This window comes from Haemaphysalis longicornis, unplaced genomic scaffold (assembly GCF_048455015.1).
Source record: "Haemaphysalis longicornis isolate Haplotype H1 unplaced genomic scaffold, Haemaphysalis longicornis Haplotype H1 scaffold_10, whole genome shotgun sequence".
Lineage (NCBI taxonomy): Eukaryota > Metazoa > Arthropoda > Arachnida > Ixodida > Ixodidae > Haemaphysalis > Haemaphysalis longicornis.
Genome location: NW_027526204.1, coordinates 30,388,948 through 30,406,518, shown reverse-complemented (window position 1 = coordinate 30,406,518; position 17,571 = coordinate 30,388,948). Strand labels below are relative to the sequence as shown.

Sequence of the window (17,571 nt, the reverse complement as noted above, 5' to 3'; positions counted from 1 at the left end):
AACTAAGGCACAGCATGAACATGCGGTTGGCGAGTGATGTGTTTGTTTTTCTTCCTATTCTGTCGCGTAAAACAATAGTTAAGATAATATTTTTCTTGTTCAGGCTATCAAATTACGTTTTCGCATGGTCCAAAGAAATTAACATAATTGGGGCTCAAATTTCACTGTTTGCTTTTGATATATTTGTTAAAGAGTTGAAAGAACTACTGATGTAAATATTATAAGCTCAGTGGGTTTATTCTGACATGATGTTGGCTATGAATTTGAATCAGCTAGTGGTTGAGCCTACCCGTCTTAATGCCATTTTAGATTTGTTTTTCGTTAGTGAAGTGTTTTCTAGTGGCATAGTAAAGGTATATCCTGGTATTTCCTACCACCGCCTCATCTCGTTTTGTTGGTCTTCTATCGAGCATAGCAGTGTTGAGGACCATCCAGTCAAACATGTCAAAAATTTTGACCGTGCTGATGACGCTTCTATCATGGATCATTTAGAGTTGCAATTTGATTACCACATGGACAATGATGTGCACAGGTTATGGATGCATTTCAAGGAAATAGTAAAATACTGCATTTAGCATATTGTACCATTCAGAAAGGTTAGAAGTAACAGGTACAATGAATGGATAACCCGAGATATAATTCAGACCAAGCGTAAAATAAAACGTCTTAGGAGAAAGAGGAGTCCCTCTGAGCAACATCTGCAAAGCCTAAAGCGGTCCTTGGAATGTAAGGTGAAATCAGCCAAGGCTCATTATTTTAACGTATCACTTCCTGAGCTTATTAAAAATGACCCCTCCAAGTTCTGGTGCTTTGTGGGTGAAAGAAAAAAATGTCCTGAAAGAAATATCTGTAAATGTTAAAATTGTGAGTGATTGTAAGGAAATAGCCCAATCATTCAATTACTACTTTCAATCAGTTTTTTCACCAGGTAGCGTGATTCAAAAACGCCTAACATGTGATTCAGGTATACCTGTTATATCGGATCTTGGTGTTCTGGCAATGTTACGTAAGCTCGATTCGAGAAAAAGCCCCGGCCCCGATTGTCTTCCAAATGGATTCTTGAAACGGTATGCTGACCAGTTATCAGTATTCTTAACTAGGATTTTTCAGACCTCCCTGGCATCGGGTGAAGTCCCGTATAATTTTCTGGTTGCCAGGGTCAAACCACTCTTTAAAAGTTGAGATAAACTTGCAATCTCAAACTACAGACCAATTTCTATTACAAGTAGCTGTTGTAAAATGTTATTGCGGGATTTATTCATGAATTTCTTGCTGAAAGGAGCATTTTGTCGCCTATGAGAATGGCTTTAGGAAAAAAATGTCTACTGTCACGCAATTGGTCACTGCAGTTCATCACTTCCCTGCAGCTTTGGATGAGTCTGGACAAGTTGATGTGGTGTTCCTAGATTTTAGTGAGGCCTTTGACAAAGTGCCGCATGATAAGCTTTTGTGTAAACTCGAACTCATTGGCCTTCCTGATTGTCTTTGGAACTGGATTAGAGCTTATTTATCAATCAGGAAACAGTATGTTGATATCAATGGTTGTTTTTTTCATTCTCTTGCTGTCACATCTGGTGTACCCCAGGGCAGTGTACTGGGGCCACTGTTGTTCCTTCTTTATATAAATGATTTGGTGTGTGTAATTCCTGAAGCGGTCTCTGTTAGGCTGTTTGCCGACGACTGTATTGTTTTTAGAGAAATTCAATCACCTGACGACTGGGTTGTGCTGCAAGAATCCCTAGTACAAATAGAGAGGGGGTGTGAGAAGTGGGGAATGAGGCTGAATGCCAGAAAATGTGCCTTTTTTCTAAGAATAACACGTAAATTTTTTTTTTCGTTCCCAGTATTTCTTGCAGAACACTGCAATCGCAGAAGTTGCAACGTATAAATACCTCGGCCCCACTTTAAATTCTGCTTTAACTTGGTCGTCCTATGTATCACGTATTTGTTCAGCTGCATTTATGAAGTTGCGTTTTTTGAGGCAGACATGCTCCAAGTCACGTCAAGCTTTTAGCTCACAGTACTTTTGTTAGAGCCAAACTGGAATATGCCTCCCTGATTTGAGGCCCGCACTTTAAAAAAGATATTTACATGCTAGAGCTCGTCAAAAGAAAAGCAGTACGGTTTATTTTTTGCAAGTATGGGCGTTAGATTCTCCTTCGAAGCTTATGTCTGACAATGGCATTCAATCTCTAGAATCTCGAAGACGCTTGGCCCGTTTATCCTTCTCGCACAATATTGTTATGTCTAAAGTGCAAATAACTCCATCGACTTTAGTTCAACCCTTAAGCACAAGAAGGACGCGACACACGCATGCTCAATCCCTTCAGCTTATTTTCGCAAAAACAAACCAGTTCAAGCTTAGTTTTTTTCCGCGTACCATTTGTGAATGGAATGCGCTTTTGGAAACAGTTGTCCAGGCCAAAAATTTTTACAAAGCGCTCCATGAGAGCATTTGTCATTGAGTATCTGCATTATACGGTGTGCTGTGCCTTTACCGATGTGCCTTCTACTTTTTTTTTTGTTTTGTTTTCTTACTTAAAAAATGTTTGATCCTTGTATGAATGTTTTGTGTATTGCCAGTTGCCCCTCCTGCTTGGGCCAGAAAATCTAGCGTGCAGTATTCGCAATAAAATTCTATGCAGAAAGTTGTGCCAGAATGTACTTGTTCAGTTCATACAAAATGGCTAATTTAAGAGAAGTAAAGGTGAGAAAAGTGTCAGGGCAGTGTGACTGGTAGATTATAGCATCACAGATCATTCACAGCCGTTTGCGGTGTTCGTGGCTTTTCGTTCTATTTGTTCACCGTAATACCTTCTCGCACTTTATCCAGCTTATCGGAGCTTATGCGTTTGTGTTAACAGTGAACCGGCGTACACTGATGATGCAGCTTTCATTCGGGATAGCCGTGATGGTGAAATAAGTGGTGCAGCTTACGGCCAGCAGTCAAGACTAGAGCTACTAAAAAAGCTACTCATGTGACTCTTGTCACGACCAAGCAGGGTATAATCTGTTACCCTTACGCAACTCTGTGGTGTGAGCTGTTGGATGGCTCTCTCACAGGTTTCTTTCTCACAGCCCATTACCCATTCCCTTTGGTTTGTTCGGAAGGACGCATCAGCTTTTCTTCAAGCAAGCACGTGTGGGAAAGTGGCGATGGCAGTGCGAACATCGATGGAACCCAGCTTATGTCGCCTTGAAATTATGTGGCAACTAACACGCACAAGTGGTGGGACGATGCCACGCACGTAAACCACTTGTGTGGCACAACACAGTGATTCAAGTTTGGTGAATTGAAAGGAAGGCAAGGTTGCTGACCAGTCTTCGTTTGCCCAGGCAGCGTCCCGCAATAACCTGTTCAAGGGGATGGTCACATGGTTTAGTAATACATTATGCACTGAATCTCCGATGTAATATATAGTCATCCCGCCAATTTGGTCGACATAGTGGCATTTCTGCGCTGGAACTTGTGTAGCTTGTCACTGGACAGGTGCTGCAAGTGAGCGTGTTATTCAGTGAAGCAAACATGCAGTGTGTGCTTTGTACTGTTCTTCGACGTCTTATTCATGTTATGAGTGTGTGATGTTTAAATTCGTAAATTGGTAGTGAACGTAAGACACTGGGTATTCAGAAGCATTAGAAAAAGTGTTTTATGATTATTATTATAAGCACACGTGTTTATTTATAATGCAGCAAGCTCCGTCATACGTAGATACCAGATATTGTCGTGAAAATGAGCAGAATTCTCAGGTGAAAATGAAGAAGTTTAAAGCCACATGCCAAATGCTGTGCTCAGTGAACCTAAAGCAATTTGGGTGCCGTGACAGTGTCTTTTGAATGCTAGACTGGCTGATGTGTATGGGAGAGTCTGTCAGCATGTCAAACAGACGTACGTGCAGTCTGCAGTGTCTTCTTAATTAACGTTGGGCACCTCACGTGTCATGTTCATAAGCTGCGCATGCTTATTCAGTATTCTTTGTAAAGCCATGCACATTCCTAACTAAAAAGGCATTGTATCCCTACATGTGTTCAAAGTGCCGCTTTAAGCTCGGCACATGGTGTACATTCATCCCAGGCCGTCTGCTGCCATGCGGGCCTGTAGACTTTCAACTTTGTCTTATAGCACCGTTTTTGCTCTGCTCCCTGTCCTGTTCCAAGTGCTCCTGAACTGTTTTCCCAGCTGGCAACTTTTATGGTCACTGCTGTTGTGGTCACCTGGCCATGTGTCGTTGTAATAGCAAGTAGGCTTTAAACTCACTCCAGTGGGGCGCACGTAGTTGTTTGCTCTGGATTACTGCGCAACACTTTCAGGTCAACTTCACTGCGTTGCTGTCAAAACTGGCTGTCGTATGGATAATTTTCAAGCCGGCATTTCTTTGCACAATTGACATTTTACGTGTATTCCATTTCCTTTATTGTAGGCACATTGAAATGCAAAATGGTTTAATATTAATTCCAGAAATGCTTTTTTTAGAAGGGGGTGAAAAAGGGGGAGGAGGTTGTTCGATACTGGAGTCACCGTAGTAGCCTCGAACCTAGAGCGCTGAAGTCTGACAGAGGCTGTAGATTCTGGGACTGGACTTTTCTCCTCCTCTCTCTACGTCTTTCAAATCGCACGCTTGCTTCTAAAAGCTCCCCATGGCTGTCAAGGGCTTGCAGCTTTCTGCGAAAAGCGAGAACGCCCGTGTGTGCGAGACTTGGGCTCACGTTAAAGATCCCCAGGTGGTCAAAATTAATCCGGAGTTCTCCACAACGGTGCACCTTATTGCCTGTGTAGCGTCGGCATGTAAGACCCCACAATGAATCAATCAGGTTGATGTTCTTATTATGTTCTTATTGCAGGGTGGCTGCAGCATCACTGCAGAAATCCCACAAGCTTTGTCTCATATTCCTTGGTGCTGCCATGAAGACAACAGCAGCAGCATCGCTATGGGACGCTATTCTTGCCGCAGTGTTGCTGACCCCTCCGGGATTGGGATAGCGTTTTATTTTCTTTGGTTTGCCTCGAAGAGCTGATTGACGTGCCTGCGGGGTTTCCTGCTTGCAGTGTTCGCTTTAATTTGGAGCATTCGTGAATTCTTTGACATTATTGAGTTGAGTGTGCAAACTGTATGGTTTTTTTTTTTGGATAGCACTGCTATGTTTTTTCTCTTTTGTGATCGTTTTTTTGTCTTTTTACTCTGAGCTGGCACATATTATTGCAGCCGGCTATTTGAGGGCATGCATGATCTTGTGTCTAATGTGCTGTTTTATCTGAAAAAATATTGTTTTTTTCTTTTTGTAGCCTTGCGAGACCCAGTTTATTGCTGTTTGAGTCACATAACCGTTGTTCATTGCACATCATATTTCTCCTACCACCCTGCTCTCACACCGTGTTTCTTGCCTGGTTTTATTTGTATATTATCACACAATGCAAATCAGTGTATGCCCGGTATGTTTTCAGTATGTACGTACTTTATGAGATGTACAAGGCAAAACAAGAGGGCATCATGTTGTTTGAGGAGCAAGTCATTCGCAGCTGGTCAACCGGGTGTCCTCTTATCTAATTGAGAATACTAATTAGGAAATACAGCGAATAGAGCATTATCGCTGTTCATGAAGGCCAATGCACACTTGCAACGAAGCGATGTGATTTCTGTCGCGGCGCCAAAATTTGGTCCATACCAAACGACAAAAACGATTGCCGCGCAACAAAGCGTCAGAATTCCCGTTGCGTTTCCTCGCTTTCGTCGCAAGTGGGAATCTTGAGTGTCCAGCAATGCCACCCCCCCTTCACAGTGCGAGTTCCGCTGCGGTGCTAGTCGGGGGAGAGCTGTAGGCGGCATGGATTAGGGTGGACTGCAACATGGACGATGGCTGTTTGCTGAGGGAAAGATGAATTGGACAGACGCCCTTCAACGATCACCCTGCTCAGAGAAACATGAATTTTTTCCAAGCGAGCTTGGGAGACGAGATCGGAGGGATCCCCCAGAAGGTTATTGCAAATGCCACTAGTCTAGGCAAATGGGCCGTGTGTATAGATATAACAAACACCAAAGATGGCATGATACCGCCCCAAGACCTGTCATTGGGGGACTCCTTGGCTCAGTGGCGACGCAGCAGTAAAAGGCGCTTCAAAATAAATCACAGGCATTGGTTCTTGACCAAGCATTCCCCGTACAAGCAGGCCGCACTCTCAAACTCTCTCGAAGGATTGCGCATGTGCGCAGTTTACTGACTTTGAAGCCAGATGGTGCAGCATACGTCTTAGGCTGTGCACTCCGCGGCTCGTATCGTTTTAATCCCCCCCTGTACATGCAGAGCCAGAAAACTCCTCGAGCGCTGACCTCTGCTTCAAAGTCTTTGAACACAAGAAAATGGGCCACACTGCCCCCCCTTTCAGTGTATACAGGGTAGAGTGTGATCTGAGTCCCTCTTGCATTCTGGCAGCTCTGGCCGCGGTGAAAGAGGAGCCCCCGTCTTTTCCGGATGCCAGCAGTCAAGGCAGCATAATGGGCGAGGTGGAGGAGATGGCGCCTTCCCAAGCAACCCCCCGTGAGTGGTTTGTGTTCCTTGTGTGCTGGTGTGTATCTAAGTGCTGTCAGCTGTCTCGGCCTGTGGTGTGTATTCAGCAATCAGCTCACCTCGGGAGGAAGTCATCGGACGGCCTTGTTCTCCCCCCGAAGTCAGCCGGTTGACAGGTGGTTAAACAAAACAGAAAAAGAGAGCAGCCTTGGGGCAGATGTTGGGAAATTCGCTGCTCGGCATGGGGACCCTGTTCGTTTGGTCCCGAGTCGTGGCAGCGTGAAATTTCTTCCGAAACGTGTCTACGTGTGGAGCGGGTAGCAGGCAGGGCCTGTGTAAAGACCGCATCAGGGAATGCCCTGTTAGAACCAGCCTCAAATACAAGTGTAGTGCTGCTCTGGCCGCATGCCAAATGCCCTCCTGTGGTCCACCGTCGTAGCACACTCGGAAATCGGCACTTTTCTGCGAAAGGTTTAAATGTCGCTTCCAACAACCCAACATATTTCCCTCACCCATCTAGGACGGGCATGCCACACACGTGTGTAAACAAATCATTTTTTTTTCAGCTGCAAGGTGGTGGTGCACAAATGCGCGTACCCTACTGCGCCTTCTCCTTTTTTTTCCTTTTTTTTTGGTAAAGTGTGTGTGGAGGACGTGTAAGTGTTCCAGCCTCATCTCACGCTTGCATGCCCCCTTGGGTTGGTTTTTCTCCTTGCAACGACGCCAAAGCATTGCAGGAAAGCCTAATGCCACGAAACAAGTCCATGCTAGCTCTGGTGCATGTTAGCCGAGTTGCAACGTTCCTTGTGTAAAATCTAGAGGCCGAAGAGAAGGTCACTTTTAGTGTAGTGGCATGCGTAAGGAATCAACAGTTACTACCACCGTAAGGAATCAACAGTTACTACCACTTGTTGGCAACGCTCGCAGTGAGCTCGTACCAGCCACTGTCACGCCCAGCGTCTGTTCGATGATTGGAGGGACCAGTCGAGTATTGTTCCTGTGGTCGCAGCATCTTAAAAGAGCTATGAAGAGAAAATACAACTTCGTTTAATTTGAAGGAACTAGGATTCAGTATCTCACTCACCTCCATTACAGCCACAAAAGATGTTTTTTTTAACGAAAAAAAAAAGCAAGAAGTATTTAAAAACTTTCAAATTTTGCGCCACAATGACGTGTTATGAGCAAGAATGACGTCATACGGGCCAACAATAAAACATAATTTTCAGTGCGTTAACTGCAAGTCAGCATTCAAGTGATGCGGTCAAATGCAACTCCAGTCATGTGTCGTCCAGTCATGTACAGACGTCCAGTCATGTGTCGTCGCGACAGGTCAGTTAGGCGGCCGCCAATCGCACAAACAAAGTTCCGTGACGTCATAGAAAAGTTGCGGGAAATTGGCTAGGGGTCGCGACTGCTTCACACGTTTTGTTTCATATCTCCGTTATTTGTTCGAAGATTACGATGATATTGGTATCATTGTTATCGGGACTACGCAGTCTTTCTAATAAACCCAACTTGTATTTTGTCTTCCTCGCTCCTTTAATTAAAGGGGTGCTGACACTAATGTTTGGTGGTCATATTTATTACGCAGTTAGCTTCCTTTAATCGACAGAATACCCTGGCCGAAATATGAGCGGCCTGCAATGGGTTTAACATACTCCAATTTGATCTGGTCTATCATGCCGACGTAACAGCACGCCGAGCGGTGCGCAGCAAGTGGACATCACCGTGACATCACTCCGTGAGAGGAAAAAGAAGTGACGTAGCCGTCTGCCTTCAAGGCTCGTCAGAAACTCGTGACGTCGCTTCGCGCGCACGGCCCAGCGAGTGGCAATTGGGCGCTGGCGCGTTCACAAAGTGATGCACGTAGCCAGGGCTACAGGCATAACCGCTGCCCAGAAAGACACTCTTGCCAAAAATAAAGTTACACACGCGGGAAAGGAGCCGGCAATAAAGCCCAGAATCGCAGCAGAAGCCGGCATCAGGTCTTTTATTGAAAGCAGTAATCAATTTTCCGCCGCAATCCTAGGCCTAACGCCTTCAGGCAGCTCATCCACTAAGCTTCGGCAGCGGGGCGGTCAAAACAACGCCTCCTCTTGTCTTTGTGGTGTTTTGACGTCCGCACAAAGCAGTGAGGTCATTCCGTGATTCTGTCACACGCGCCCTCCGGGCTGGTAGCACGGGAAACCAAAAATGGAAGATTTTCAGTTCGTTCAATTTAATTAATTATCACACACTCAAGTATTTAAAGTGTTGTTTCAGGTTCGCCAGGCCATTAAGCATCGATGAAAACAATAAGAAAGGAACATAAAATTTTGGTCTCACTACTCCTTTAAGATCGTGCATCTCATGCCAAATGTTGGTTCCACCGCCCTGCGATCTTGTCTTGACGTGTGATTTTCAATTTTCTGTACGCACTTGTACACGAACTCTCCAATGTGTCGAGTCCCAACTACTTGGGTTTACTTTTTCTCGTCTGAAAATGTTTGGTTCGATATGCACCAGTTTTTGCTATTCATGTCTGATTTACAGTCCCAGAATTGATATTTGCACACCTGTAAACGCAAGCACCACAGGTGGCAACCTTTCTTCCGAACGCGTGTTTTTTAAGTGACACAAACTGCATGGCGCACAGTGAATCGAACGCTTGTTCAGCACGTGCTGCGCTGTTCTCATTTGCCTAACAGTGGGGGCAGGGAGCGTGATGAACAGCTGAAGAGTTGTGGCTTTCTACTTCTCCTCCTGTGTCAGCACTGGCTGTGGTGAAGCGAGAGCCTCAGTCACCCGAGCCCCAGTCACCCGAGCCCCGGTCACCTCATCCCCGGTCACCTCAGCCCCAGTCATCTCAGCCCCGGTCACCACCCGTTGCTTCTACTCAGGCCACAAGTGGCAGTATTGCTTCCCAGAAGCCTCCTGGTGAGTGCATGTGCTCATGCAAGCACCAAACACTCTTCTCACATCACATTTTTCTCCCTCCCCCCAAATCATCATGATACAAAGTGTATCGTGATGATTTGATAGTGTATGACAGCTGCATCTTACCGGTACTCACCTACGGGGCAGAAACTTGGAGGCTCACTAAGAGGGTTCAACTTACACTGAGGACAACTCATCGGGCAATGGAGCGGAAAATGATGGGTGTAACATTAAGGGACAAGAAGAGAGCGGAGTGGGTCAGGGAACAAACGCGTGTTAAGGACGTATTAGTAGGGATTAAGAAGAAGAAATGATCGTGGGCGGGGCATGTAATGCAAAGGCAAGATAACCGTTGGTCGTTATAGGTAACTGAGTGGATCCGTAGAGAAGGCAAGCGTGGCAGGGGGTGGCAGAAAGTTGGATGGGCAGATGAGATCAAGAAGTTTGTGGGGATCAATTGGTTGCAGTTAGCACAGGACCGGGGTAATTGGACAATAATGGGAGAGGCCTTTGCCCTGCAGTAGGCGTAGATAGGCTGTGAGGATGATGATGATGATGACAAACAGTAGTGCAGCAGGTTCTCAATTTCTGAGGTTGCAAACGGAAATTTTTGTCAGGAAAAAAAAAAAAAAACCCTTCTCAGGTTTGCATCTTGTCTTGTTGCCTGTTAAAAATTAAATGTTGCCGAGACGAATTGTACCTGGTTTTAAAAGGGCCATGAAGATCAAATACAAGCTTGTGTAATTTGAAAGGACTTGGTCGCTCCCTCAGCGCCATTCCAGCCATGGAAGCTGTTTTTTAAGAAATCTCTTGAAAAACTTGCTTCTTTTGACGCAACTGGGGATTCCTTGCTTTTTAGAGAAGCTTTCGAGGCAAACTTGAGTACCACAAGGCACCTTACAGAGTGAATACTCCACGAGGTCTACACGCCTATCTACACCCGAGTTCTCGTGGCTTCTGCATTGCCTTCACGTATAGTCCGAGCCGACTGTCGTCGGCTGCTCTGCGATTCTTACGCGAAGTGACGGGCTGAAACAGGTACGGTAGTGTACCAAGTTACTGATTCGTTATTACGAAGGTTTAGAAAATTTAGGAACCCGCAACGCTCCAGCTACTCCAAACGGCTGGCTCTTTTGTTTAATCAACATTGTGGGTTGCGACAATAGCTTAGCTAAGTATGTAGATTTTGCATGTCGTTAGTAAGAAATGAATTCAGCTGGAAAGCACAAGACGTTTTCTGTGCGCGGAAGCGCTCCGCACACACGCCAGCCGTGCATGCCCGTACGGTTTCGAAGCGGCTCCAACCAGCGCAGGCCATTGCAGCAGCCGCTCGTCACTGCGGTCCAGAATCAAAGCAGTCTCGAAAACAAAGGTACGCATGCAAGACGGTGGATGACAGTGTGGGGAAAAATTGTGCCAGGGATTGGTCACATTTGTGCCGTGGTTCTAGGTCTACACTTTTAAAGCAGGTGAGCGACCCTGCGCCAGCATCTACCCAAGCACGCGATGTAGCGAGGGGCCAAAGGATGTCGCTACCTGCACCAGGAATCAACGCAGCACCAATCGCTAAAATGGCAATAACTATGAAAATAAAGTTCCACGTGAGAGAAAGGATATGATAGTATGGTGAAAAGCTCTGTTAGAGATTGTCATTTGTAACTGCGGGGATAGCAGCAAACAAATATCTGCCCCGATGCCATGCCTAAAGTTCCTAACATAAGAGCACCCCAAGCTGGCTACGAGTTGTTGGGGACTGCGCCCTTCTAAAACTCGTCGCGCACACTTGTGTTGAGTTCGCGTTCCCCGAACTTTTGGGCGGCCCCCAAAGCTTGGTTTCCCTATTCCCCCGGTTCCTCAATGCCAAACCTAGCGTTTTCTATGCTGACCGACCATGGAGCGGTCCAGCACTAGCACCTCCGTACAACGCGGCAGCAGCATTGCTGCTGCCCGCGCCATGAATCGATGCAAGCCACTGCACACAGCTTGTGGCCACCTGCCCGAATGTGAAAACGAAGTTACACATACGAGATAGGGAATGATGGTGTTTTGAAAATTGTGCGAGGAATTGGGATTAGCGGTAGTGGTGAAAGCGTGATCTTATATCGGCATAAGGTTCTTGCATTTGAGAAACCAAATTCAGCTGTGATTTGTTGGAAACTGCATTGTCAAAACTTTCAAAACTGCATTGTCGCTCTGGTCCTTTCTTTACTGCCTTTTTTAGTGTGCAGCTCTTGGGTGGCCACTACTATGGTTTGAGATCGGTGTCGGCGTCGTGACCGAGTGAGTGAAAGCAGAAAGAAAATGGCAGAGGAAAGTGCGGTGAAAGTGTGAGGGGGAGGCAGTGGGACATGCTGGGCGGTTGCGGCGGCAGCGTGTGCCGTTGTGTGCTCGACCATGACGTGTTGACTTTCTGAAACGCAGTTTGCTATCCCTTCCCGAGATGCAGTTCCCGCCACCAACGCAGAGGCTTACCATTGCTGACGTTTGCGTGGGAGGTTCAAAGACGATTTATTTATTCATTTTATTTTATTTATTTACATACCCTAAAGACCCGGGAGGGCATTTCATAGGGGGTATCAAGAAAATATTCAACCAGTGCACAATATATTAAATGTTGCCAGACATCATTGTATAAAGCTTAAAATGTAAACGCACAGGAAAACTACACACGACAGAAGTGATAAGGAGAAAAGCATGCATATAAACTGTGCACAAAAACAGGTACGTTAATAACAATACAATAAGCTCCAGGTAACAAAGTGTAGGTGCAAATAACACACACAAAAACAATCAAGTAACATCAGCAACACCACCGCATCACTACATTAATCAATTGGAATTTCTAAGAACACTTTTAATGCTTTAAGAAAGGATGAAGACTCTGTTATAGTTAAGATATTACCTGGCAAAAAATTCCGTTCAGTTATGGACAGGGCTAAGGGTGAGTTTTGGTATTTTTTTGTTCTCGGAAAGATGGGATTAACTTTGTTAGGGCGATCAACATGGGCTGAAATGTGTGATGGCGCGATATGTTTGCGCGCAATTTATAACAATGTGCTCGGCGGCGGCGACACGCTGCGAGATAACGGCAGAGTAGTAGCACGTGCCGCCGTGCGTTCACTCGTCACGCAATCACTTCCCGAGAAGCCGGAGCTATTTGCTGTGACCAAAAAGACTGCATTTCGTACTGCACACAAATTTAGCATTAGGGAGTATATAGTAATCATCAGCCTTTTTTTTTACAATCGTTCGTTTCGCTCAGCTGTGGCAATTTCAGTCGCCTTTCTTCCTATCGATTCGTTCGGCCGCCTGGGCCTACCCAGGTAATCTGGCATGTGCGAGGCAGAGGGCTGGCGGCCGGGTAGACGCCGTGGAGAGGAGGGAGGCGCAAAATAGCCATTTCTTTTTTCTTTCTTTAGAAACTTGGGATTTTAGCTACAGGTTTGCAAATTACGCGAGAACGTGCAAATTATAGTTTAAATAAGTTCTTAGCCTACCTGTTGCGTGAGACCACCATCTACTAGGTTGGCATTCACCCGTACCCCAATCATACAACAGCCCGTTATACAATGCTTTCACGCAGCCCTTAAACGTCGTATTATCGGAGTTCCAGTGTACTTGTGCCACGGTTCATCGTGATGAGTGAAGCGGCAACTAGATGGGGTGTTTCGCCCGCGTCTGGCGTCCGTCGGCGTCTCCTAGTGGCGACGTGAAACGGATGTTGGAGAGGACCAAGTTCAAAAAAGAAAGAGCCAGTGTGACCAGTTGGGCAGTTTCTAGCTAACAAAGCAATCTGGCAGATGCTGGTGAGGTAAATTGCGCTCTCCAACGTTTTTCGCGTCACCACCAGGAGACGCGGGCGGCCGCCAGACGCGAGCACAATGCTCCATGTGGTTGCCGCTTAACGTCGCATGGCATGGTTTAGAGGTGGAAGCATTGTGCCGCTTGTTGTGCTGCACCTGTGTGTACAGTAGGTGCAGTGCATGTACGAGTCACTGGGGTGTAAATGAGCCAGTGTTGGCGAGCAAGCGACACTTTGGCACACGTAAACAGGCCCAGACTTTGGGAGTGTCCTGCCGCCGTGGATATTGTGGTGGAGCTGGTGCAGCTGGTCCCCATGAACTGTGCATGAATTTGAGCACCGTTGATAGAGGTGCACCAATATCCCACAGGGTCACATTGCTAGCGTTCTTTGCAGAGATGCATTCAGTTAGGCTTGGCTCGCAGGCTAGTGCGAGGCCTCCATGTACATCATGGGTTGCTGCCGCAAAAGACGCAGTGCCAAGCAGGTCAAAGGTCTACAGGGAACCTATTCTCAGCATTTCAAGAAGACGTGTAAATGTGTGCGATTTGAAACTGATGGCACAGGGCCTGCTCATTCGACATTTCGCTACAATTGTTTCCGGAGCTTATTTGCTGCGCAGGCGTCTCAAACAGGTGAGGAGGCGGTCGTGAAATACAAGTCGCTTGCTCTCCCCAGCCCCCTTGCTGCCACCCAGCGTGAGGGCCTCGAAGCGGAAGGCGCCCGTGCAGGGGCCGCGGGTGGAAGGCACCGCTGGCGCCCCCTTCTGGCACGAGTGCCCCCACTGCCCGGAGACCTGCACTTCAGAAGAGGAGCTGCAGGCTCACCTACAGCACCACAGTGTCACCTCGGAGCCACCCACCACAACCGCAGAGTCACCACCGTGCCCGCCACCTACCATGGTGGCCGATGTCCGGCCGTCCAGCGGCGGCCGGGACTCGGCCGCTGAAGTCGCAGACCAGCGCTTCCCCTTTCCCTGCCACCTGTGCCGGCAGGTGTTTGAGTCCCGGGCCCTGCTGGAGCGCCACCTGCGGGGCCACCCAATGGTGATCGTGTACAAGTGCCGCTACTGCCCCAACACATTCAGCACCACGCGGCTGCTGCTGCAGCACGTTCTGCCAGCACACCGCCCGGCCAACCCTCCAGTGCCCCTACTGCCCCACCCTCTTCACCAGCAGGCGGCAGCTGGGCGCACACCTGATCAAGCACGGCAGCGCTTCCTGATGCTGTCGAAGGGTGCAGCTCAAGAACGCCCACTTGGTCACTCCCCAGCTTGTGTTCTTGTGGAAAACGGGCCCTGCAACTGGCTTGTGTGGAGGCTTCCTCGGTGATGAAGGCGTTGTCCTCTGATGAGCCTCTCCACAAGCACCATCCACTCCTGCTGACACTGCCAATAGAACTCGAGGATTTGCTTTGTTTTTTTCGCAGGCACCGCGTCTATAGGAACTTGTGGTGTTGTGTGCCTGCATGTGTCGTACCTGCATTAAAAGAATGTGTTCCTTGTATTAGGCACGGTGCACCACTTGGAGTTTCTTGTAACACTTCACATGCCCATTGTGTTGAGTTGGCTTTACAGAATGCATAAAGCACTGCACACAAAGAAGCGACTGTGGGGATGCATTTCCACACCTACACGCACTTAACAGAGCCAGACGGCTGCCACCAGAAGCGTAGGCAATCGACTAGAGCTGGAAGCATGCAGACAATTGTCGGCCATGCCGAAAAAGCAACCGGTACATGCGCACAGCCTCTGCTGCTGTACATTTTCGCTATCATTCTCGGCATTAGCTATGATACCTGAAATACTGTATTTCCTTGCATATGACCCGCACCTGTAACTTTAATGCCTAGGAAAAAAACATCCTTGCATATAAATCGCATGCTTACCTGGAAAAATGAGGAACAGGTAGCTACAACTTTGCAGAAAGTCACCATTTTGTTTACAAACGAATTTTATTGCAGAACAACCGCTACAAAGTTGCCAGCACTGCAGTCAGATTCTGCCAATTGTCACTGCTTTCACTACTGCCATCCGAGGCATCTTCGCCGCTCTCGAAGATACAGTCGTCTTAAATACTATCTAAGCTGCTACATATAGTACATTTCTGGAAGCTTTTGTACACCACACTGCCTAGTCTACGAATGTAGATCTGTTTGTGACCTGTGTTTGCCTCTGATGGCTTCACACACACCCATTGCGATGAGGACCGTGACCCTTCACTCTGTCCTTAATATTTTCTGATAACCCCAGTTCTCAAATATTTTTTTTAAATTTCTGGTGCAGCTTATGTGCGCGAAAATGTGTTAGGGGACATGAGTGAAAATGTGGCATCTCTCCACCATTGTGTGGAGGCATACATTGGTAGCTCTGGAGACTCTTGGCAGTGACACCCCATCATGTTGCTTCACAACACTCAAGATTGTTCCTTGCATTGCTATTAACAGCAAAGCCGTTTAGAAAATTGCAACTTTTCGTGTCCACAGTTCAAAACACCAAGAAATTGCCGAGTGTTCTAGTGCTCGTGTGTGCGTGCCTCGCAACGACCGCACAGCGTCCCCACGCCCGTTTGTGAAGCCAAGCATATACCCCCTTAGGGGGATTGGCCAAGGTTGGTTAAAAACCAAGGTTGGCCAAAAAGAAAAAAAACCTTCAGTGTTCGCCGTAATCGTGGCAACATTTGCTTGGAACAAGAAAGACACGTCATAGCATACGCCCCTCCAAGAACATCTCCCATGATTATCACTTCCAAAAAATTAAAGAAGCTCACACTTATAGCAACAGTGATGGAGTAAAGGTCGTTGCGGCAGCGAAAAAGAAGCAAATCGGCTGCAATCGCGGATTTAAACCTTCGGGATGGTGGTGAAGGTTGCGCGCAGCTTCGCTACCTTTAAGTCTTGCGCGTTGGTGTGAGCTTCCTTCGTTTTTTTTTTTTGTTGACACATGCTCTTCAAATGGTGAGTGCATGTGGTGAGGTAGGTGGCCTGTGGTGCAATTTCAAGTTTGAGATCGCAAATTGAATAACGACAGTAAAAATTGACTGCGAATTGAACTGAATAGTTTCGAATGTGAATATCTTTGCTTTAGCATACACAGAGCCCCTAAAACATATCTAAAACAAGTGCTTGATATAAGAGAATGGTACAAAAATTACAAATAAATGACGAAAACAAGATGGCAATGCAGTGGAACAAAAATTTGATGCACACTGCCATGAAGAACATGAACATCGGAATCAATGCGGGCTCCTCAACATGCTGTCAGTGCCAGAATTATATCTGGCTGTTCCCTCCATAAAATCAGCGTCATGCAAAAAAAAAAAAAAAGAAAGAAAATCCAGCCTGAAGGAGTGTGTCATGCAGTGAAGCTTGAAAGTTCTCATGTTGTGCACATCTTTTACTGCTGTATGATTCGAAAAGCCAGAATAATGAAATACTGTAATCAAAAACTGTAAAGCTTTGATATGAATTGAATAGCAAACATTGTTTATTCACTCACCTCTATTATTATTTTAACACCACCTGCAGAGCCTTTCCATTTCTTTCTTATGAAAAAAAACTCTTCACCAATATTTGCACATTCCAAATGTGTGACATTTTTTAAACAAACAATAAAGTGCGATGAATGAGCTTGTAAGCGTGTGGGCCCTCTCTAACGGGCAGTGTAGCTTGCTTGTCACCAGAGGTGAACACAGTAAAAAAGTAACTAAATGCTGTTACTCTTTACTCACTCTTTAAAAATGTAAATCAGTTCGTTACTCATCACTGGAGATTTGAACGAACCCATCACTAAAGCTTGGTAACAGGTTACTTTCTTGTTGCTTTCACAACTGAATAGTGCCGTTGTAGCCATCATAGTTCTTCACTCAAGAATATGAGATTAAAGCAGTGACTGCATTTAAGAGTAAACATGTTTGGGGCACCCCTTTGTACTTATCATCATGCAAACAATTCTGCCTTTGAAAACCTGCCCTGAAAAAAGCATTCAGGTTTTGGTAGAATATTGCATTTTTGCATCGCTGACTAATGACTCTGCATACCTAAGGTGCCCAGCTGCATAACTGCCATCAGTAATTCAAGGAGCGACAGTACCACCAATAAACAAACAAAGAAAAAACAGTAAATACTCCGAAAACGCTAAGCTATGTACAAGTTCACGTTAGATAGTTCGACATATGCCAACTGCAGCTGCCCCAACCAGAGGCCCAACTTTTGAATGCTATTCCCTTCACAACTTGAACTGCTGGCGATATGCAATCGTTGTTACTAACTTTGTTCCAAAGAGTTGTTACGAAGGTATCTTTGAACCGGGCTCCATCGCCTCTGTGGTGTGGTGGCTGAGTGGCCTGCAA

At 46.4% G+C, this 17,571-nt stretch overlaps 1 protein-coding gene across 1 annotated transcript; it reads left to right on the top strand.

The window, feature by feature from the left end:
• The first annotated feature begins 6,406 nt into the window (after positions 1 to 6,406).
• Positions 6,407 to 14,727, top strand: LOC144158337 (uncharacterized). Its single transcript, XM_077689157.1, has 3 exons — positions 6,407 to 6,534; positions 9,256 to 9,420; positions 13,901 to 14,727. Exons 1-3 carry the CDS (start codon positions 6,492 to 6,494, stop codon positions 14,551 to 14,553), a joined length of 861 nt encoding a protein of 286 aa, XP_077545283.1. The 5' UTR covers positions 6,407 to 6,491; the 3' UTR covers positions 14,554 to 14,727.
• The last annotated feature ends 2,844 nt before the right edge of the window (positions 14,728 to 17,571 follow it).